Source organism: Thalassophryne amazonica, chromosome 16 (assembly GCF_902500255.1).
Source record: "Thalassophryne amazonica chromosome 16, fThaAma1.1, whole genome shotgun sequence".
Lineage (NCBI taxonomy): Eukaryota > Metazoa > Chordata > Actinopteri > Batrachoidiformes > Batrachoididae > Thalassophryne > Thalassophryne amazonica.
In genome coordinates, this window is record NC_047118.1 from 72,918,637 (window position 1) to 72,941,831 (window position 23,195).

The window sequence follows — 23,195 nt, forward strand, 5'->3', positions numbered from 1 at the left end:
TTTGAGTCTGTGTGTGACAAATAAATAAATTAATTCATTCATTCAAATTCAAATATTCAAATATTCTACAGCTTATATTACTTTATACACTGAAAATAAAAGTACAAATACAATCAATAAATATATCATTGTATTAGGTTTTATTTGTCCACACATTACATGTAGATTGTGAAGGAAAATATCAAATATTTATAAATATATTAAAATTAGCTTCACATTTTCCAGCTGCTACATAAATGTGATGAACAAATAATTAATGAAAGAAATTATTCTGAAATAAGCCATTCTGCATCATAGGTGTGTTTATTTTTGCTACTTTCAGTATATTTTGATGCCAGTAATTTTTTACTTGTACTTTATATTTTCTTAGCAGGACTTATGACTGAGTCCTTCTGCCTTGTGCTTTTACTACATAAACAAGGTCACTTCAGTTGATGCTTTTAAGGCTCATCTGAAAAAGTTCATATTTTCTATTGCTTTTTGTAATTAGATATGATTTTGTCTCTAACAAGTTGTTGGTACGTGTGATATCTATTGTATACTTAATTTTATTCATCAAAAGTAATATTCAGTAAAGCATTGCAGGTAGCACAGACATTTAAAGTGCAACCAGGCCTTAGTGAGCACATGCGTGTGCATGTTATTTAAAAAAAGCATGAACTGTTAAACCGCAGCCGCACCACTTCATCTTTCAGTGGTCATTGTGAGGCCGCAGCAGACGGCCTCGTGATGAACTTGAGATGAATTATTGGAAAGAAAACACAAGCTGTATGAGGTCAGAACCTTGTTCTCTCTCTCTCTCTCTCTCTCTCTCTCTCTCTCTCTCTCTCTCTCTCTCCATCTCTGTTTTTCATCAGTATCTCATATTTGCCGCTCCATCAGAGCATTCAGATTTTCACTCTTTCTTCTCTTTCCTCCCTTCTTTTGTTGGTCCTCTGTTTTATTTTTCCATCTTAAATAAAAATTCTTTTTTTTAATGCCTAAAAACAAACATCAGAACAAAGTTTCCCAATTTGGGGGTATGTGCCCCGGGAGGCATGTTAAGAAAAATTGCATTGTTGGTAATAATTTGGAAATAAATATAAATTTAAAAAATATCAATGCACCAGATTAATCTTGATTCTGTTCCGAAATAAACTCTTGACAATATTTCAACAAATTCTCATAACGGTTTTTTAAGCTAATAAAGTAAGTCCCTTCGGCTGCTCCCTTGTTTTTCCACTCGGGGTCACCACAGCAGATCCAAGGTGGATCTACATGTTGGTTTGGCACACGTTTTACGCCACATGCCCTTCCTGATGTATTATTTTTGTGCATATTTCTACAAATGTCCATGCACATGTGCAATGCACATTTTACATATTGTTCAGGTTAGAATAACAAAGGTAATATTAATAAGTACAAGAAGACATCACTTTTTTCTCAGACGATCCTACGTTTTGTTGTTGGTAGCATCATTCTAGCCTCCTGATGTATGAATCTGTGACATTTGAAAACTTTGTGTGAAGATGTACAAATTGTTGTGCAGTACTTTGTTGTAAATTTTACTCCTTTCTTCAAGAGAATAGGCTCAATATTTACATGCTGATTTATTTAATCATATAAAAGCTTTAGTGTCATTGAAATCCTGTTAGGGGTCATTGGAACACGACCTACAGGATACTCACTTGGTGGGCAGTCCCTCAGATGGGCTGGCCCCCTTGTGGAGCTCCTCCCCTCATCTCAAGTCGAAAGTGCATAACGCGGGTGTCTTCGGGGCGTGTGCAGCTCCACTTTTGTATTTAGACAGTGCAGGTTGCAAAGGGTATGGATTTAGTCAGTTCATTCTTTGTGGGTGTATTTTGGGAATAACATGAAATTAACCAATCAGATTGTCATCTGTCATTCCCTTGACACAAGTGCGCCACCATCTGGAGCATCACTATCAAGAAGTACGGGCGCATCCTTTACAGGAGCAGCAGACATCCACCACAGCTCCCTGAGGTGAAACATTTGTGTGTCTCATTCTTGTTTAATTCAATTCTGTTGCAGTTTGATACACTATTGTTCATCCCTGTGGGTACAAACAGAGCAGAGCAGAAAAACTCTGGGCTCGACTTCAGGTTTTTGGTGACCTGTGGTGCAGTCGAATTTTGCTGCTTCGCATTAGTTATGTACCAACATCCTCCCTGGCCATGCCTCATTTTAAGACTTACAAACCCACTCTTGCACATACAGGGTGACCCCCTCAAAAAAAACAAAACAAACAGAACTCATAAAAACTGTAATAAATCCTACATGTCTTGGTCAACCAAGGAAAATACATTTTTCCTGGAGGTCTATTTTGCCAACAAATCATACTATTTGGAGCATAATTTTGAAAGAACATGACTTTTATGCAAAGCGGAGATAGCTGAAACTTTGAGGAATGATCGTACACAGACTGAAGTTTAAATCCAGCAAATTTGCTGGACTTAAACGCCAGCTTGTGTAGGATTTATTACTATTTTTGTGGGTTCTTTTTTTAGGGGGGAGTCACCCTGTATGATCATAAGTACACTTGCTATTTAAGGAACATGGATTCAGGGAGAGAAAATAACAACTGTGGCAGTTGGAAACTAGCAGTGACATTTGCACTGTGCACTGGTTTGCATCAGCTGTCAAACTCCAGGGGTCCAGCACGGAACAGTCAGGTGATCAGCAGCCTCTTTACGCAATGGTTTTGTGTCATGTGATCATTTCTATTGGTTTCACATACAGATCTGTTTTTTTCTGCAGCTTACTGTTCTGAAGCTACAAGTATGTTTAACTGTATGTAGAAGATTAAATTAATTATAGGACTTATTTTGGGGTTTACAGGAGGACTTAATGGGAACATTTTGGAGCCACAGAGGTGCCTGAAGACTCTCAGATTTACATCTTTAAGCTGTTTGACATGAAAGCTGAACTCCAGCCGTTCATCAGAAAGCAGCAGCTGTGATGTGGCGTCCGTGTGCAGGCCGATGATGTGTGACATCACAGTCTGATTTGGCGATGACTGACGTTACCACCCAGGTGGGTTTGTCCCAACGGAAAGGAGATGAAGATGAGGAGAAGGAGGAGGAGGAGGAGTGGTGTGTTTAAATGTTTAGATATCTCAGAGGCTCTCCAAAGGTCAAAAGGTCATCAAGCCACCTGGAAAGTCCCGCTACATTCCACACTGTAGTCCTGCATATGAGGGGGTCACCCGGAGGTCAGCGCTGTGAAAGCGAGAGGTCTGCTGAAATACATGAGGCCGAGTTCGTTAAACAGACAAACACTTTGTGCTTCTTTAATTCATCACAAAGAACAAGCAACCACCTCATTTCTTTACTTCTTCACTGACTTCCTCCATCTCATTCTTTCACCTCCTCCTCAAAATTCCATACGTCACCTGTCTGAAACTCAAATGTTTGGTCCACTGTTAAATTACGTATCAATGGACTCCTTAAGAACGAGATCAAAACTTCTTAGAGTCCATCAGTGTTCTTTTTTTTCTGTGCCAAACTGATCATCTGTGTTTTTGTGTCAGCAGGTTGCTATGAAAGTTTATTGATCATCTCAACAAAATACTGGAGTTATCAAATATATCAGGAAGAAGAACATGTTAAATATTGGTGTTCATCAAAATCCAGATGTGGAATTTGGATCAGTTTTCTTTATTGTCACACTGACAACATGCATTTTTCCCCCTGTCATTTCCAAACAAAAATCTATCATCTCCATCTAACTTATATTATTCTTGTTGTATTTTATTGTTGATTGATGTCAAAAACTTTATTTTATTTTTTAAAGTTCCTTCCAGTGCATGTTTTCATTCCTATCCATACATCCATGGACACACAACATAACTCGGAAAGTTTTGACCTGATTTAGCTGAAGCTTGGTGAAATAACTGATGGTCAGTCAGAATCAGAATTGAATTTATTGTCAAGTACATAGTAAATTTTGCAGAGTAAAATATACTCTGTCAGGATAACATTTGGCCCCAGTCCACATAGAGTTAAATCAACTCTATCACAGGGTAAAATCAGCTCTATCACACTGAGAATGACTCTTATTGGAGTTGAAAAATGTGATTTTAAATTTTGGGCCCAGTGCTTATATAGGGAATATTTAGAATGCCTATTCCAAGAAAACTGTAAAAAAAAAAAAAAAAAAAAAAAAAAGGGGGTTAATATTAAACTGACTTTATGTTAACATGCAGGTATCACCCCTCTTTTGGTCACCTGACCTTTGATGTTGCATGGTCAAACTTAACGGCGCATATGGAAAGTATTCACAGCGCTTCACTTCAAGTACAAGTTCAAGATTCACTTTATTTATCCTTAGAAAAGGAAATTTAGTGTGCAGCAGGACTTTTTCCACATTTTATTATGTTACAGTTTTATTTGAAAATGGAGCAAATTCATTTTTCCCATAAAACTTCTACTCACAACACCTCATAATGACACCATGAAAATGTTTTTTTTTTGCACATTTATTAAAAATAAAAAAACTAAGAAATGTGGAAAAAGTGTAGCACTGTGAATACTTTCCAGATGCACTCTAATTAATATGAAGCCCTAATCCACATTGCTTTTGGTCAAATGACCTTCATGGACATTGAAAGGTCAAACCCACAGTCATAACTGTTCCATTCATATACTCTGGAGCCAATATAATTAGTTATAGAGGGGGGGAGTTATGTATTTGTCATTAAGTATGGACAGAATTGATCAAATGTTACTCAAAACCAGATATTATGGTGTCAGTGAATTAGAAAAAAAGTCATATCCATGAATCTGTGTCAATCATCAAGGGTATGGTGGGGGTTTTTGCAGGGTGGGCGGCTGGTCGGGGGGGGGGGGGGGGGGTATGGTTAGTGCAGCAGATAAGAGAATATTTAGAGAGGAATCCTGCAAATGGTGATACGAGCATTAAATTTGGCACAAATACTCCTTAGACATTCCTCTTTTGAAAAACTGATTGTTCACTTGAATTTTCACTTGGTGGTCAGGTAGGAGGGGTCAATTGAAGAATTACACAGAGGTCAAAATTAAAAGCTGCTCCAATCATATTGAAAACCATACCACATCATTTCCCTGATAAAAAAGATTACAAAAAGGTATAGTTTGGACAATCTGTGACTGAATTCTATGGAGTTATGGGATAAAACCCGCAAGAATGGTGACAAAGGTCAGTTTCAGTTTGTACAGGAGTCAAAAGTTGCTCCAATTTTGGTAAAAAGTGATGCAAATTATTAGTTGAGTTAACAGGGTTTATAGTTTGGACCATGTATCAAGCTTAGTTATCACGTTATGGTGTAACATATGTCACATGTCATATAATCCAATGGATTTAGACCTTGTTTGACATTTACTTTGCAGACCAAGCATTCAGCACTGTCAAAACTATTCCATTTATTAATCCTATTATCTTAACCAATAATTTGCATCAGGTTTTACCAAAATTGGAGCAACTTTAACTTTTGACCCCTGTACAAACTGAAATTGACCTTTGTCAGCATTCTTGCTGTTTTTACCCCATAACTCCATAACATTCAGTCACAGATAGTCCAAACTATACTTTTTTGGAATCTTTATATCAGACAAATAATGTGGTGTAGTTTTCAATTTAACTAGGGCGTTTTTAAATTTTGACCCCTTTGTAACTCTTTAATTGACCCGTACCTGGCTGCCTATTGAAAATTCAAGTGGCCAGTCGTTTTTTTCCAAAAGGTCTAAGGTGTATTTGTGCCAAATTTGGTGCTTGTATCACCTTTCAAAGGTTTTTTTTTTCCCAGTTATCTGCTGCACTATGGAGAAGGGAATGTAAGACTTTTTGAATGCTGCAGAAAAAATGACTTGAATGATTGAATGACTGTCTTTAATTCACAAATGATCACAATTTAGAGAGTAAAACCATTTCCACAATGAACTGACAAAAATGTCTTTAACTGAGGTAGATTCCAGTAAAAGACACACAAAAACCATGATTGGGAATGTTGATCTGGCAGCAAAACTAATAAAACTCAAAATTATTTTCTCAGTTTTAAAATAAACGAATATAAAAATGAATATAGGCTATACTCATTTTTAGTCTGATTTTAATGCTTATTATATGAAATAGTCAGAATCCAAACTGGAGGCACTTCAGTTATCTTTTAAAATACCCTGTTTTATCAATTGTTGCAATTTATTTTATAAACTGACTATTAAAACCATTCAGATATACACATTATTTCAGGTTTTGAGTATTATATAGCCTTCAGCATTAACAGGAGAATGAAAAATAACATAAAAAAATTATGACATTCAGTCTCCTCTATAATCTATAATCAATAAATGTATCCAATAATTTATTATCAACATTGGAAAGTTCACATCATTTCAGGCTGTTTTGTTCCAGTACTTCTCACACAAATGAACAAACAAGCAAACAAACAAACATTTTCCTTGCTTTTTTTTTTAAAAAAAATCTAAAAGTAAAAAACCCTGAAGTTCAGCTGTGTGGCAGAAACATTACCGCAATATCACATAGTGCAAAGGTCACAGCTGTGACGGAAAGAACAGAGATCAATACAACACTAAAAAATCAAATTAATAAAGTACATCTACATTCAGTTTGTGACATCAGAGGCTCTCTTCATACATGAGTTTTAAGGCAGATTTCTGAGAAAGATTCAGATTGAGGTCAGACGGTTTAGACTATCCCCCTTTTTTTTTTATTAAGCCATTATGCTTGTCAAGGACCGTCTATGTACACTGGCTTAAATTACGATTTAATAGAAAGTCTACATTACTAAAGTGGAAAAAGAAATGAAATGAAACTCATGAGAATGTGTGAGATGTAGACCTTCAACAATCCATATTAATCCAATCATATTAATCCAACAATAATAAACAATCCAAATTATAGAAGTAAGGCATTATGTGATGAAGCCAGAGTCATCAAACATCATCATCATCATCATCATCATCATCATCATCATCCATCCTGATCTAATTTGCATTGTATGTGGGCACGCCCACTCAGGATTGAGGTCAAGCAAAGTGGGCGGGGCTGGAAGATTAGCGATGCCGAGACTATTCTGATGTCAGTCATCATAAACTTCAAACATCACATTTGCAAGGTTATAACTGAATTTAAAAGTGGCTTAACATATTGCATTATTTTCTTTCAAATAAGCTTTCAAGCTCTCTTTTGCAGCTAGCTACATGCTAACTAGACAAGCAAGGTAGCGTGACATGTTTTGTAGCAAATGGACAAAGTAGGTAGTTTTGTCAAAACTTAATTTTTTGTCATTTGTACTTTCTAGTCTGCAAACTATATCAACTTGTTTTTGAGACATTAAAAGTTGGACAAACTTTAATCAAACTGTATTTCATGGCGTGGCTGCGTCATATGATAACACAACAATTTTGGACATTGTATTGTCAACACACATCTTTTGTTAATGATAAGGTGTCTCGCGTTGAACTTGGCATTGAAATGTTTTTGCAAGATTATTGGGCAGCGCAGTCTCGTTTGAGGGCGGGCGCTAAAGGGTACAATATGACACATATGATGTAATTTCTATACCTCCGGGGACAGAAAACAAATTACACGCAAACAAAGTGAAAATGCAAAGAAAAAGAAAAAGTGACAATGCAGTGGAAAGCGGACATGCGTGGCTGTTTATGACCTGGAGCTCAAACATGTCAAGGCGGTTGTGCAGGTGAGAGAATGCAGCTACTCTGGTTAGCTGTGTAGGCTAACGCGTATCGACATTACCACTCCCATTTGCCTCGTCTTGCCTTCTCCACTGGGAACCGAAAAAAACTGCATTTTTCGCGACTGCTTTGGTGATTGCAGCCAACGACAAAACAGTACACCATTTTCCTGTTGGAACTGACGCTTTTTTGTTAAGAGACTAATCCCCGGGCATGTCAGCATGGATTTTAAACCGGCACGTCTTAAACTGGCAGGTCCGCTAGGTGACAGCGAGTATGCTTTTAAGTTTACCAGGCTGAATGTTTTGTGCTGAAACTCCCACACTCTGTCCGGAGATTCTCAGCCATGTTCATGCCGGCTGTCCTCAAATGTGGCCAAATCCCGCAATATCACGTAGGGGTTCAAATGAGACTGTGCTGCCCTATTAATTTGGAGATTGTTGCAGATTACTTAGAAATCGTTTGAAAATTCGCTCTAAATTTCGTGGCTAAAACATTCTGTATGTGACAGATCGCAGAAGCAGTTCTCACTCCTGGCACAGTATGGTGCCATTTCACACCATAAATGGTCAGCGTACAACAGCACACCTCAGCTGATTTACCCAAGCAGCTCTTGCCTAGCCTGGCTCATGACACCCCAGGACAGACCCAGAGCTACTTATCGTAAGTAAGTCCCTTCGGCTGCTCCCTTGTTTGCACTCGGGGTCGCCACAGCAAATCCAAGGTGGATCTGCAAGTTGATTTGGCACAGGTTTTATGCCGGATGCCCTTCCTGACGCAACTTCACCTTACATGGAGAAATGTGGCAGGGGTGGGATTTGAACCCGGAACCTTCTGCACTGAAACCAAGCACATTAACCACTTGGCCACCACCCCTACCCTTAACCCAGAGCCACTTATCGTAACTTCTGCCTATCTTTTGATATCTCGAGGTAAGTAAGGCTTTCCATTCTCAGCATGAGAAGTGACTGATATGTTGTGATGAGGCTTCACTGCGCCACCCTGAGCCCAACTGATGCTTGACTCAGGGCCTATTAAAAGGCCAATAAAACGTTCCAGTTTTGACCCTGTTCAAAATTTTTGTCACTCTTGGCCACTACGGTTCAAATCACACTTGGCTCAAAGCTCAGCACAACATGTGCTGAGCCTGTACCAGGCTGCACTGAACTGGACATGAGTCATGTCACGGTGGTTGGACATCTGACTGAGTTCACGAAAGTTATGGACACGTTCAAACCTATAATGAGTTCAATGACTTTTCTGATATGTGCCAAGCAGCACGCTCAGCCCCCTTCCCTGGGATAATCACAAGCCAGAGTTATCTCGGAACTAGTTGGTGAGCCAGATAGGTTGGTCACTATAGGACCCAGTTTGACCAAAATGTTTTGATATGGTATTTTCACTACCTATCAATAGGGAATTACAAAAAAAATGTGATAGTCATTCCCGGGTGGTAGCTGTAGCCAGGTTGGGGCCAATGAAGTATTGCACAGTGGTCAACATTACCTCTCCAAGGTAATAGTCAAAAAATGTCAACATCCATTAGATTCTATGACATATTACCCTGTAACGTGATAACTAAGCATAACAGATGGCAAAAAGTATTCCTTTTTTAAAATCCTATTAACCAATAACTTAGAACACTTTTATGACAAAAACTCACTTTTTTTTTTTTTGCAGTTTTTAACCCATAACACCGTAACTTCCAGTCACAGATAGCCCAAACTATGCCTTTTTGAAACCTTTATGATCAGGCAAATAATGTGGTATACATTTCAATATGATTGGGGAGCTTTATTAAATTATGACACTGCGTCATCCTTCATTGACCCCTACCCGGAATTAGCTACCATCCTGAGATGACTAACAAAAAGTTGAACAAGTGATATATACCTGGTAAATTATGGGTGGTAGGTTTTGCTGCCCTATGTGGTAGTGAGAGGTCCACTTTCAGGGGGTCTGGCCCAAGGACTAAATTTGGCAACAGTCTTGACAAAGTGTGAGATCAGTTTTAGAGCCAAAACTTACTTGTCAAAACTGGATGAGACAATTTTTTAAAAACTTTTAGACCATTAAGAAGCTATATTTCTGCTAGAGTCCAACTTGATTATGTCTCTTCTAAAAGTTTAGATTCACATCATCAGAGGTCCAATAAAAGCTGCTAACTAAGAAAATTGATTAATTAATTCTAATGTGGGTCAACTTTGGAACAAACATCTTCAATCTGCGAAACTGAACATAATTGTGTGATTTTGAAACCTACGATGTTATCAGAGTTCATCTTCAGTGTGATTTACCATCTGACAGTACTAATACAATGTGATCAAATTCCAAAGGGTCAAACGTTACCGCATGTGTGTTCTTTCATATGATGAAATGCCATGAACATGATGGATATAAAACCATAAAGTCAAATGCATTTTTCTTCCTTTTTCTCTTCAACACAGTAACATTAAAATAATATCATCCGTTTTATGCACCTGATTCCTCACTCGATCACTGCAGCTCATAAAAGAGAATTTTTTATTTTTATTTCCTGAGCTAACCTGCCTCTGTCAAAAGCAGCCGACTTATTTCTGAACCCGTGGGAGCAACAAATAGGTCAGAATGCAAAGCAGCTATCTCACCAGAACCATAATGTGCTAACTCTGCGTTTTACTTTATGCACCTACTTTCTCTTATCTGTTTCTTTTTTTAACCTTTGCCAGGTGGTGATGTCATCACAGACGTGTGTCTGTTTTTTTTTTCTATCTTCTGCTGGTTTTGCATCGTCTAAACCGACTTCAAACAGGATGCACAGACACTACACATGTGGCCCTGTTGGCTTGTGCACAGAGGCGTCTCAATAATGGATATTTGCATCCACTAACGTGCAACTTGCCATGTGCTCAGAGTAGATCCTACTCACAGCCTTCTTTTATTTTGGAGATTATCTGTGGAAGCTTTTGTCAAAGTATAAACTGCAACAAAACCGGAAACAACCCCAGTGTGTGTGTGTGTCCGTCTGTGGATTCCTAGATGTCCAGATGGCGGACATGTTAAATTTGATCTTTGAGAACTTACTCACAGTGTCCAGGTATCTTCTGTTTTTTTTTTTTGTTTGTTTTTTTTAGAAAAGGTTCCAAAGCATATAACGGTGGGAAAAAACATTAACATACAATTGGCACAAATCTGCCCCAGTACATCTCAAATAATCCCATTGCAATCCGATTTTAGCCAACAAGGATTTGTCTGGTAGTTATGAACATTCTCAAAACTCTAGGAATGCGTCCAAGACACCAACAGATACTGAACAGCACATTGCCAACCAACTTTCCTGTTGGATCAGCTTTCAGGAGTGGATTTCGCTTCAGATGAAGGGGGATTTGTGAGTTGGTCTAAACATCTACAGCCTTTTTCCTGCATTTTAAGGCAATATGAAAAGCTAAATACTGATTCTTTTTTTCACACTCTCTTTTTAATTTAAACACTGGAAGTCTTTGAATTCTGCAAGTAGCAGCTTTTATCAATCATCCTTTGTTCATGCAAGACCTTTTGCACATTTTATCACACCTTTGGTCAGCAGTTCAGAGGGAAGGGTGCAATCCCTTCAACCCCACCTCTGGACTTGCCTTTTCCTTTACTTCCTGTCAGCATGTCCCATTTGAAGCCTGTTTAAGATGCTTTTATGTTTTCAACGAGCAGTTGCAAGGCAGATGTTAATCCATGACTAAGTTTAAGAATGTCTTAGTTGAGATGCTTTTGAGAATCCAGTCTTCAAACTGTTCCAAACAGGGATTTTCAGATGATGTGATATTTATGGTGGCTTTGAGGAAACATGACCTGGAGATTCTGTGAGCTGATGGAAAAGTAAGTCTGTGAAACTTGCTGGTGATTGTTTTTAAGGCTAATTTCCATTTCAAACAGAACATTAAATAATGAAACACTCAGTGGCAGCATTGTGGGCTGTAGGTCACTTTCCAGGACAGCAGGATTCTGCAGATCCTCTCAAGCAGCACTTCTTATGTTTCTGAACTCGGGGATGCACCTGGAGATGTGGATGTGGAGGACTGGTCTGAGGTGGAGTCCTCTGGCTCTTTGTTCATACCAGAGGCGGCACCTGAGGAGGAGGAGCTTGCCCAGGCGGAGGTGCCCTCTCGCTCTCGTTTCTTCTGCTTCATGCGTCTGTTCTGGAACCAGATCTTCACCTGCGTCTCATTGAGCTCCAGCGTGGCGGCGATCTCCACCCGTCGTGCTCGTGTCAGGTATTTGCTGAAGTGAAATTCCTTCTCCAGCTCAGTCAGCTGCCGCGTGCTGAAGTTTGTGCGAATGACGTTCTGGGAACCCACAAGCCCAAAGTCAGACACTTTCACTGGAGAGGGACAAAGTATGAAAAACCATTATTATATCAGTCATACACAACCATATTGAATGTCTCAAGCTTACAGACATAGAGTGACTGGACACAAATGCAGGACTCACAGACACAAGCGCTGGAGTTATGAAAGAACTTTATCTTTAAGGTAGGTACACAGAATAGCAATCAGCAAGGTGGAAGTTACAGACAGCCGTGAGGCAGAGGCGTAGTCCAAAAAAACAAGTAGAGGTCAAAAACACAGAGCGACAAGGTCTAAAGCATGGGTCGGCAAACAGGACTATAACCAAGGCTGGAACGAAGACATGAAAATCAACAAACTGGCAGTGAAGGACAAAACACACGAGGCTTAAATGCAGAAGTGGTAATCACAGAAAATGAGACCCAGGTGAGCGGAACATTTAGGAAGGGGGCGTGGAAGAAAGAGATGAAGATGAGTGAAAGCAGGTGCAAGAAAGTGCAGTGAGACCAAAACAAAGAAGACAGAAGCAAGAGAAATCAGTGTCAGAAACACCAACGGTGAATAACATAAAATGCCAAATAAATAAATAAATAAATAAATAAAAAAAGACCAAAGCCCTAACAGCCAATAGTGTACTCTGCAAAATGTTGTCAGTTTCACTGTAGCTCCATTGTGGTGGTGTACATGAGTAAAATTACAAAACAACAAAGTGTCTCTGTCCAAATACTTGTTTGAATATCAACGTTTTACATCGACACCATCCTGAACTCCTTACATTTTCCCAAAGTATTTTCAAACCCTGACCATTTGGAAAGCATGGACGTGAATGTTAGAACATGATGTTGTTCTATAGAAGGTTATTTTTCTATTGATAACCACTTGCTATTTTGTGTAAAACTAGTGATTATAAAACGATTCACATATGACTTGCTGTATTTTCTGGACTATAAGCTGCAACTGTCAGCCTCTTGAAATGAAAAAAAAAAATGCATAAATCACACTGTTTTCTGTGTAATCAGCAATTTAGTTTTGTATTTTTATGGATTGATGTTGAATACTTTTTATTGTTGGTGGTTATTCTTTCATTATTATGTCCACCGAGGATGTAATAAAATCATTGGCATTTATTTATTTATTTGTCTGTCTGTCTTTCTGTCTGACTGTTAGCAGGATTATGTCAAAACTACTGCACAGATTTTGATTAAATTTTCACCACAGATACATATTAGGCCATGGAAGATGCCATTAAATTTTGGAGGTGATCCAGATCGGAATCCGGATTCTGGATCTAGTTTCACTTTACATAGGTTTTGAAAGATTACATCAAAACTACTTCACGGATTCTCACCAAATTAGCACCACATATAGACATTAGGGCATGGAAGACTCCACTGAATTTTTGGGGTGATCCAGATCCGGATTGGTGGACATCAGAAATCTCTGATTGCTCTTGTTACAATTGATTTCATTTTGTGCTTTGATTCCTGGGAAAGCCCTCCATAAATAGTTAGGATAATTGTATTATTAATAATGAACATGTGATTTTTGAAACAGATGAGGACAAATTTATAAGCTCCCCTTTGAAATTTTATATTTCTTCCAATTTAATTTTTTGTGTGTGTGTGTGTGTGTGTGTTGTTTTTTTTTTCACAGAGCAAGGAATTTTCAGTATAGAATTTCTAAACTTCCTGGTTTTATTTAGGATGCTTACATTATTTTACTTTGCACACAGAAACAAAATTATTTCACAGAAACCAAAAGCTACCAGAGTCAAACATATTAGTTCCTTCAAGAACTGACCTTTTTGTTCAACCACTATTATACAATGATGTGCTTTCACTTTGCTCTAAACTTGAAAAATCAAGTTAAACTGACGATTATCATCCAAACAACACACAGTATACAAAGTGTTTGAGCTGTCACTTGAGAAAGCATCAAAAGAAATCAGTTTAGACTTGAAAAATAGAATTGGTGATACTCGCCAAGGAAGAGAAGGATATACAAAGTTATCACAGCATTTCCAAGTGTCAAGAACTGGAATGAGAAGTATCATCAAGAAATTCAAAGAGAGCCACGCGGGACAGAACAAACCTGGCAAAGGTGGGAAGAGAAAGATTTCAAAGACTCTGGAAAGAAGACTAGTGAGAGATGCATCTCAAGAACCCAGAACAACTGCCAGTGTGAATGACTTAGCCAAGTCGGGTATTGTAGTCTCAAAGAAGACAATGACAAGAGCCCTGGACAGGAATGGACCACGGGGTGGCAGACCAAGAAAAACTCTACTACTACTGCAGAAGAGACACCTTCAAGCCAGACTGAACTATGCTAAGGACAACCTGGAGAAAGACTATGCATACTGGAAGCCCGTCTTTTGGTTAAATGAGATGAAACTGGAGCTCTTCGGCCATAGAGATGTTGCTTATGTTTGGAGAAAGAAAGGAGAGGGGAATAATCCAAAGAACATTGTCCTCACAGTGAAACATGGCTGTGGGAGTATTATACTGTGCATCTGGAAGTAGGAATTTCTTCAAGGTGGAAGGAATAAGGGCAGTTAAAAAAATTGTCCTCATCTGTACAGTGGATCCAGAAAGTATTCAGTTTTTTCCACATTTTGTTATGTTACAGCCTTATTCCAAAATGAAATTCATTTTTCCCCTCAAATTTCTACTCACAATACCCCATAATGACAACATGAAAAAAATGTTTTTGAATTTTTTGCAAATTTATTAAAAATAAAAAACTAAGAAATCACGTGTACATAAGTATTCACACCCTTTGCTCAATACTTTGTTGATGCACCTTTGGCAGCAATTACAGCCTCAAGTCTTCTTGAATATGATGCCACAAGGTTGGTGCACTTATATTTGGGCAGTTTTGTCCATTCCTCTTTGCAGCACCTCTCAAGCTCCATCAGGTTGGATGGGGAGTGTTGGTGCACAGACATTTTCAGATCTCTCCAAAGATGTTCAGTCGGATTCAGGTCTCGGCTCTGGCAGGACCACTCAAGGACATTCACAGAGTTGTCCTGAAGCCACTCCTTTGATATCTTGGCTGTGTGCTTTGGGTCATTGTCTTGCTGAAAGATGAACTGTTGCCAAAGTCTGAGGTCAAGAGCACTCTGGAGCAGGTTTTCATCCAGGATATCTCTGTACATTCCTGACTAGTCTCCCAGTTCCTGCTGCTGAAAAACATCCCCATAGCATGATGCTGCCACCACCATGCTTCACTGTAGGAATGGTGCCTGGATTCCTCCAAACATGACACCTGGCATTCATGCCAAAGAATTCAATCTTTGTGTTATGAGACCAGAGAATTTTGTTTCTCATGGTCTGAGAGTCCTTCAGTTGTCTTTTGGCAAACTCCAGGTGGGCTGCCATGTGCCTTTTACTAAGGAGTGGCTTCCATCTGCCTACTCCACCATACAGGCCTGATTGATGTATTGTTGCAGAGATGGTTGTTCTTCTGGAAGGTTCTTCTCTCTCAACAGAGGAATGCTGGAGCTCTAACAGAATGACCATCGGCTTCTTGGCCCTTCTCCATGATCACTCAGTTTAGATGAGCAGCCAGCTCTACAAAGAGTCCGAGTGTATCCAACTTTCTTCCATGTACCACTGTGCTCATTGGGTCCATCAAAGAAGCAGAAATGTTTCTCTACTCTTCCCAGATTTGTGCTTTGAGACAATCCTGTCTCAGAGGTCTACAGACAATTCCTTTAACTTCATGCTTGGTTTGTGCTCTGACCTGCACTGTCAACTGTCTGACCTTATATGTAGACAGGTGTGTGCCTTTCCAAATCTTGTCCAATCAACTGAATTTACCCCAGGTGGACTCCAGTTAAGCAGTAGAAACATCTCAAGGATGATCAGTTGAAACAGAATGCACCTGAGGTCAATTTTGAGCTTCATTGCAAAAGCAGTGAATATTTATATACATGTGATTTCTTTTTTTAAGTTATTTTTAATACACTTCCAAAAATAAAAAACCTTTTTCACATTGTCATTATGGGGTATTGTGGGTAGAATTTTGAGGAGATATTAAATCATCAATTTTGGAATAAGACTATAACATAACAAAATTTGGAAAAAGTGAAGCGCTGTGAATACTTTCCAGATGCTGAATATAGTTTGCAATGGAGTGTACGTCACATGGCCTCCCCAATGCATTACCAAAGCCAGTTGCTCATTTAGTATTTAAAATCATGCCTTAGGATTCAGAGTAGGTTTATTATTAGAATAACAATAATAAGTATAAAATGAATTTCTACATTTTTTCCACTTGCTTAGGTGATACAATGTCTTGTTGTCAGTGATGCCATCATATCTTTATGGCTGAGGAATATGTGGGAAATGTAAGAATTTGGCTTAAAGTACAAACCTTAATGATTTTTTTTTGGACAGTACCTTTTTTTTTTTTACATTTTACTCCAATTTATTGTGAGAACATTCTAATTCTGTCACTTCACCACTGCATAATCCAGCCCAGTCTCACGTTTTTTTTGTTGTTGTTGTGCTCCCCTCACGAAATGAACCTTAACCATAATCTAATCCTACTCCTTCCCTAACCCTAGCCACAACCACCCTGACCCCCCACTTCGCATTTTGCACTTTTCATGACAATATCACAAACCAATAGATTAATGTATATTTCATGCTGCTGAATCACGACTTGCCATGAGCCTGAGTTGCATAATCACACCCCCACCAAGAAAACATCCTGTGGTGCCGCCACTGCATTTTCAAGGTTAAAAATAATAAATAGCTTTTGTTAGCTGCAGTAAAAAAGAATAAATACAGGCATGCACATAACTGGTACTCATGGTGCTTGTGCATGCTAAAAGTAAAAGATGCACAGCAGAAAACACAAGGGAAACACTTCATAAGAGGAAACCAATGACAGATTGTAGGAAAAGTGTTTCCCTCTGCTGTGCATCAATGATGTTTTGCACACATGAGCACGAGTACCAGTTATGTGCACCCCTGAATATATATATATATATGTATATATATATATATATATATATATATATATATATATATATATATATTCAATCAAACATTAGTGTCATTTAATAAGGAAAACTCTTTGAAAAGAACTGCCGAATTACAATGAAATATGAGCGAAAACAGACAAAATGTGGAAGTGAGGTGGACCATAGCTTTAAAAAACAACTGAGCAGGACAGAAAAACACTCGCCTGCTATATCCATTACAGAGAGAGGACGGTGAGGGGGTAAAAGGGGGACAGCATATCAGACAGCAGGGCCTCGGATGACCCTGCACAGACCTGATACCAGTCCTCAACAACTCAAAGAAAAGCTGCAGCTTTGAAGATTTCAGGCTGTAAAACTGTGAAGCAACACAGATTCACAGTGGAGAGCATCGTTACGGGCAAAAAAATACAATTTCACAATTTATAACTTTGCTTTTAAATCAGACACTTGTCCAGGATTTTACACTGTAATGTTATTTACTATAGCACCTCTTGTTGCAAAGTACACTCCAAAAGAAAACAGAACATCATTCTTATCATTATTATTATTATAAGTATTATTAGATTTATTCCTGCATATAATGAATCTGTTGTGTACAGTGTCAAAGTTGTTGAAGGGTGATGATATAAAATGTGATGGGGTGCAGCAGCATTCAGTGGCACCCCCTTGTTGTGTCCCTGATATGAAGTTTCATTACAGTTTATTTATTTTAAAGGCTTTAAAGAGGTCATTACATTTGGCAAAGTATCATTTTCTAATTGCAAACACTGATCAAATATCATGAAGATGTTTATTGAGGATGATGGAAAACACTGATATGCCATCTTAATAAAATGAATTAATTAATTACCTTCATTTTAAAGTAAATATCTTTTGAAATATGCTTGAGTGCTTATCGGTGTCACTTAGATTGTTTTATTAATACTTAATAGTAATTACAAAAATTAAGTTAATAAATTCAAATCATAAAAAAATATTCATCCTGGTACATTTAACTGTTCACCAACAGTCCAAAACCAAAGATATTTACTTTGTAATTATATGAAATAGCGAAAAAAAAAATATAAAAGCTGGAATATAAAGTATTAGTGGTGGATGTTTAAAAAATGTCCAAAATAGTGGTTTCAGTTAGTTGGTTTAATGGTTGAAGCAACAGATTTGTGAAACAAAAACTTAAAAAAAAAAGTTGAACGGAATCAACTGCGCGAAATATATCTATCTTTATTAACAACTCGCTCCAAACACATAATTGAGTTTTTTTCTTTCGTTTTTCTTTTTAAACTCTCATTTGATTTACAGTAAAATGAATTTGACTGATGATACAAGTGAGAAGAAGAGAAGGAGAGCAGAATTTACATGAAAAAAAAGGCCTGACAGCTGCGTCCAGAAAGGAAAATAAATGTTCACGTGGTGAAAACCATCATCAGTATTGATCAGAGGGTTGGACTTTAACAGTAACCAGAAGAGGGAAATTTGTGTGATTATTGTCTAAAATATTAGCAGTATAACATTTTTCTAGACTGTAAACTTTTGGATCAGCTGCTTTGATTAAACCAACTTCTTAAAATAATAACATTTTAACAGGTAATTTGGAATTTGAAACCGTTTTGGGATGATTAGTCCATTTTGGAGCTACCGCGTAAATATATCAATAACATTTTTGAACGCATGTTCTTTGATCTCAAACTGAGAAGAAATGTATCTCTCTTTTTTTCCTTATATATATATATATATATATATATATATATATATATATATATATATATATATATATATATATATATATATATATATATATAATGTGTTTTGTTGCGTGGTGTTCCGCAGAGGTCCGTACCTGTTTTCGGCGGATTTCTCTTCACCTTCATCCAGTCGAAGGTCTGGCCCTGGCCGGCCTGTTGGTCCTCCTCATCGCCCCTCTCTCGGTCCTGGGAGCTCGGCAGCTCGCCGTATCCTCCGCCATGTGGGAGGCCCAGGTACCCCGCTCCGTCCGGACCCCCGCCGGGATGCTGCGCGTACTGAGACCCGGCCAGTGCGCCTTGGGGCCCGCAGTAAGTTCCGGCTAAGACCCCGTAGCTGGGGCCAACACTGGGAGCCGAGCTGAAGTTTGATTGATGGTAGTAGGTGGAGGCCACGGCCTCCTCCATGAAGTACTGCGGGTGGCCGGTACCGGAGGGACCCGCTGCGCTCACATAGTCTGGAGCCACGTAGGGGCCCGCGTTCACCGAGTTGTTAAACGGAGCCAGTCCGCCTGGTACCAGCTGGTTCTGCTGAAGGTGAGGATGAGGATGGTAGCCGTTATGTGTCTGCTGATGCTCCTGATGGTGATGATGCTGCTGCTGCAGCGGGTGGTGCTGGTTCGCCCCGTGTGCTCCTGCGCCACCGCCGCTTGTTCCGGTGCCGGTTCCGGTTCCACCGTACAGACGTCCGTCGCCGGTGTAACCCGACACTGTAGTGTCATCGTTCGATCCGTTAACGGGCCCTGAGGCGTGGAAGGCGCCGGAGGTCACCGGGAAGCCCTGGTGCTGATCCAGAAGATGGGGATGATGATGATGATGATGGTGATGATGATGAAATCCGGATTTGGGCGCGGAATAGGAGCCGGTTCCTGCTCGGTTACAAACGGAGTATTCCAGAAAAGAGTTCATGTTGTCCATTCAGACCGGAGCCGGTTAAATACCAGAAAGTGTCGCTCCAAATAGATTAACTTAACTTGAAATTAACTTCAAAGTTAGGAAAAAAATAATTATTTTCTGTAATTTCCAGGAAGAAAGTAAAAAAAAAAAAAAAAAACCACAAAATAAAGTTAAGTTTCATTGATAAGGTAAATAAAAGTTAACAATACGCAAAATTCGCCTGAACGTTTAAAAAATGAAAACAGCTGAAGCTTCCAGTGTTCAAAAAAAAAAAAAAAAAAAGACATAAAAATGTGATGTGATGTTTGTGTGTCAGTGATCAAATGAGTCTGTTTCCATCCGAGACAACGGGAAACACCGCGAGAACATCCTTCTTGTTTCTCTCTGTCTCCGTTCGGCTCTTTCTCTGGGTCTTCTTCCCTCTCTCTCTCTTTTTTCCGCCACAAGTTCTTTTTTTTTTTTCTTTCCTTTGCCACGGCTTCGGGTCACGTGGTTCGTCGACACGTCGCCTGTGGTGACCGGAGGCCACAAGTTTGCCAGCCGGTCACGGGAGCGAAGGGGAACCTGTGTGTTTGAGTGCGCGCGTGCGTGCGCGGGGGGAGCGCGCCGGGAGGAGTGGAGTTTGCCCGCGCACGCGCCCCATCCATCACTCGCGTGACATTAGCAGGACAAAGAGACTTCAATCAAACCGGCCCATCAATCTGATATCATGTCAGATCTGTCAGAGAGAGAGAGAGAGAGAGAGAGAGAGAATGAAAGAATAAAGGCTTAAATCTGTGCACAGTAAACCATTGAAGAACTTTTGCTTAACTTTGCATAAAAAATTTGGAAATTGTTAAAGTTCTAGAGGTGACACCAGCCCATCCAACTACTTGTAGACAATCTGTATCTCAAAAAAGAGAAAATTTGGTGGTGCTCAAAAATTGGAGAAGCTACCAAATGTTTCCTTTTATATTTCTCTTTAACTTTGTGAGATCACTTTTTCTTTGATCTCTTCTGTAACATGTTTCCCTTATGACATCACATTGTTGTTGTGGTTGTTTGCCTTGTGACAACTCCTGTTTGTCTTAGCACAGATCCACTTTGGAATTTAGCACAAGTTTTACGTCGGTTGCCCTTTCTGACTCCCATCCAAGTACTGACCAGAATCCACTCTTCTTATCTTAACCTTCTCACAAGTACTTGTTCCTTTGTGTTTACACACATGATCCAGCAACTCAATCTCACACCAAATTTGTGACAGCATCATGAAAAGGGATTTAATCTGCTAGTTTGTGATCGTCACGAAATACAGTCGATTTTCATGAATGACTCAAGAAAAACAATTGTAATTGGATCACAAAATTTCTGGTGACAGGGGGGTATCTCAGGTTACGGTTGGGATTACGGTTAAAATTAGTCAGCGACAGGTGACCACATCACAAAAATGTGCTACATTTCATGACGGTTTCAGGATTAAAAGAAAAAACAAAACACGAGACTGGGCTGGATCCAGATCAGCCACATGTCTGAATCCAACTTGTCCTACAGTTTCAACTTTTTGCAGTACATCATGATTTAAGTCATGAAAAAATATTTTTTAGCACCACTATAATTTTGTTCTGTAAAGTTATAAAGGTTCACAATCTTATATCACTAATATGATCAAAATTCACCTCATCTGCAAAAAAATGAAGCATTTTGAACGAAGCGGGTAAAACATTTGACAAGACAAGTGACACACTGACAAAATGAGTTTTCCAGCATGCTGTTCAAGATGTGCTGTAAACACTGCATATGCTAGTGTTAGCTTCATGGAACTGAATACATGCTTTAGACTTTTATTTGTGACTAAAAGTGTCAAAATCAACATAAAATCACAATAAAACAAGAGCAATCCAAGATTTCCGTATCACCTCCAAAATTCACTGGAGTCTTCCATTCCTTAATATCTATCTGTGGTGCAAATTTAGTGAGAATCCCTGAAGTAGTTTTGATGTAAATAATTTTGACTTAATCCTTCAAAGTGTATGGAGTATAAGTCACACTTTTTGTGTGTGTGGAACTCATTTTTAACACAAAGTGTGTTCGCTGTGGGCAAGTTAAACAGCAGGTAGGAACTCAGAGTAATACATATACATGCCACAGCATGTGCTGTTACTTAAATGTTAAATGGCAAATGGTTTGCATTTATGTAGAGCTTTTATGGTGAAAGCACTTTACAGTGATGCTTCACATTCGCCCATTCACAAACACACTCATACCCTAATGTCAGGGTGCTGCCATGCAAGGTGCTCACTACACACCAGGAGTAAATTAGGGATTAAGGACCTTGCCCAAGGGCCCTGAGTGATTTCCCAGTGCAACCAGGATTTGAACGGAGGATCGTCTGGTCGCAAGAGCACCACTTAACATATGGACTTTTAAATTCCAAAAACTAAGCAAGATAGACAAATGATCATGTGATTGACAACATATAAGATGTTATTTGCAGTTTGGTCAACAAAAAAACATCAGATGGAAACTGACGGAGAAGAAAACAGTAGATTTTTGCATGAAGCCCTCAGCTTGTGGTGTGTGCCATAAGGACTTTTAAATTTAAAAAAACAAGCACCATGTGATGGACAACATATTAAATGTTATTCCAATTAATAAGTGAGTCAATTTGAGTTCTTCTAAATCAGCTCTTCAATTTGGGATTTTTGTCTATTGTTGTAGTATGTGTTTATTTTTGTTCGTTGTGTTGATTCCTGGGAAAGCCGTATGTAATTCACACCAAAGTATTAAAAAAGTAATAAAAAATGCACAACCCCACCCCCCCCCCCCAAAAAAAACAAAAAAAAAAACTGTGACTTCTCCTCTGGAAAATATAATTTTTCTAGAGCTGTGGGCTCATACTGAGATCCCTGACTGGAATTGGGGCTACTTCAGTTATCAAACAAATAAATAAGTTGACGTTTGCACAATACCTGCACCACCGACGTGTACATCTCTTTGTTTTTGTATAAACTTGTCCGTTACTTTGTTACTTTGCAGTTGTGCAGGTAGATGCATTGAGGGTGGAAATCTTTTTGATTTGTGAAAGTGCACATCACTGGATAATGTATTCTCATGACACACTTCATATGCTACTTGGTACTTTAGTTGGCTTTAAAAGGCTTTACAAGAATTATAAAATTGCTTGTTATAGTTTGAAGACTTAGGTTTATTGATTTTTTATTGTTTTCGGGCTTGTGTGTTCTGTGCCATTGTTTGTCTGGTTGTGTATTGAAAATGTACTTCATTGATTAATTTTGCATGCTTTTTTGGTATTTGTCATCATGTGTGTGTATATGTGTGTATATGTATGTATGTATGTATGCATGAATATATAAGCTTTGCTTCGGCACACACCCTTTCGATCACACGGGTACGAGTTGTTTTGTTATGAGTTTTTGTTATTCTTGATTTGTGCACCAAATAAATAAATTCTTTCATTCATTATTCATATACAAAGTTAAGTGTGATATTTCTTGCATATTCTTTTGAATTAATACGTGCATGCACAACTCACATTTCACATTTAACATTCAAAAATGTGCAT

General features: G+C 38.7%; 1 protein-coding gene across 1 annotated transcript; it reads right to left on the minus strand.

Moving 5' to 3' along the window:
• Window positions 1-11,556: 11,556 nt before the first annotated feature.
• On the minus strand, window positions 11,557-19,654 carry LOC117527949 (homeobox protein Hox-B1a-like). The gene is made up of 2 exons (XM_034190473.1): window positions 18,835-19,654; window positions 11,557-12,042 (listed from the first exon to the last, which is right to left on the minus strand). Exons 1-2 carry the CDS (start codon window positions 19,652-19,654, stop codon window positions 11,693-11,695), a joined length of 1,170 nt encoding a protein of 389 aa, XP_034046364.1. The 3' UTR covers window positions 11,557-11,692.
• Window positions 19,655-23,195: the final 3,541 nt, after the last annotated feature.

Bases quoted from the DNA above. Each gene is read 5' to 3' on its own strand.
- LOC117527949 (XM_034190473.1), bottom strand. From the start codon at position 19,654: ATGGACAACATGAACTCTTTTCTGGAATACTCCGTTTGTAACCGAGCA. The intron at 12,043-18,834 runs GTACGGACCTCT...GTCCCTCTCCAG, and splicing joins GAGAAATCCGCCGAAAACAG to TGAAAGTGTCTGACTTTGGG.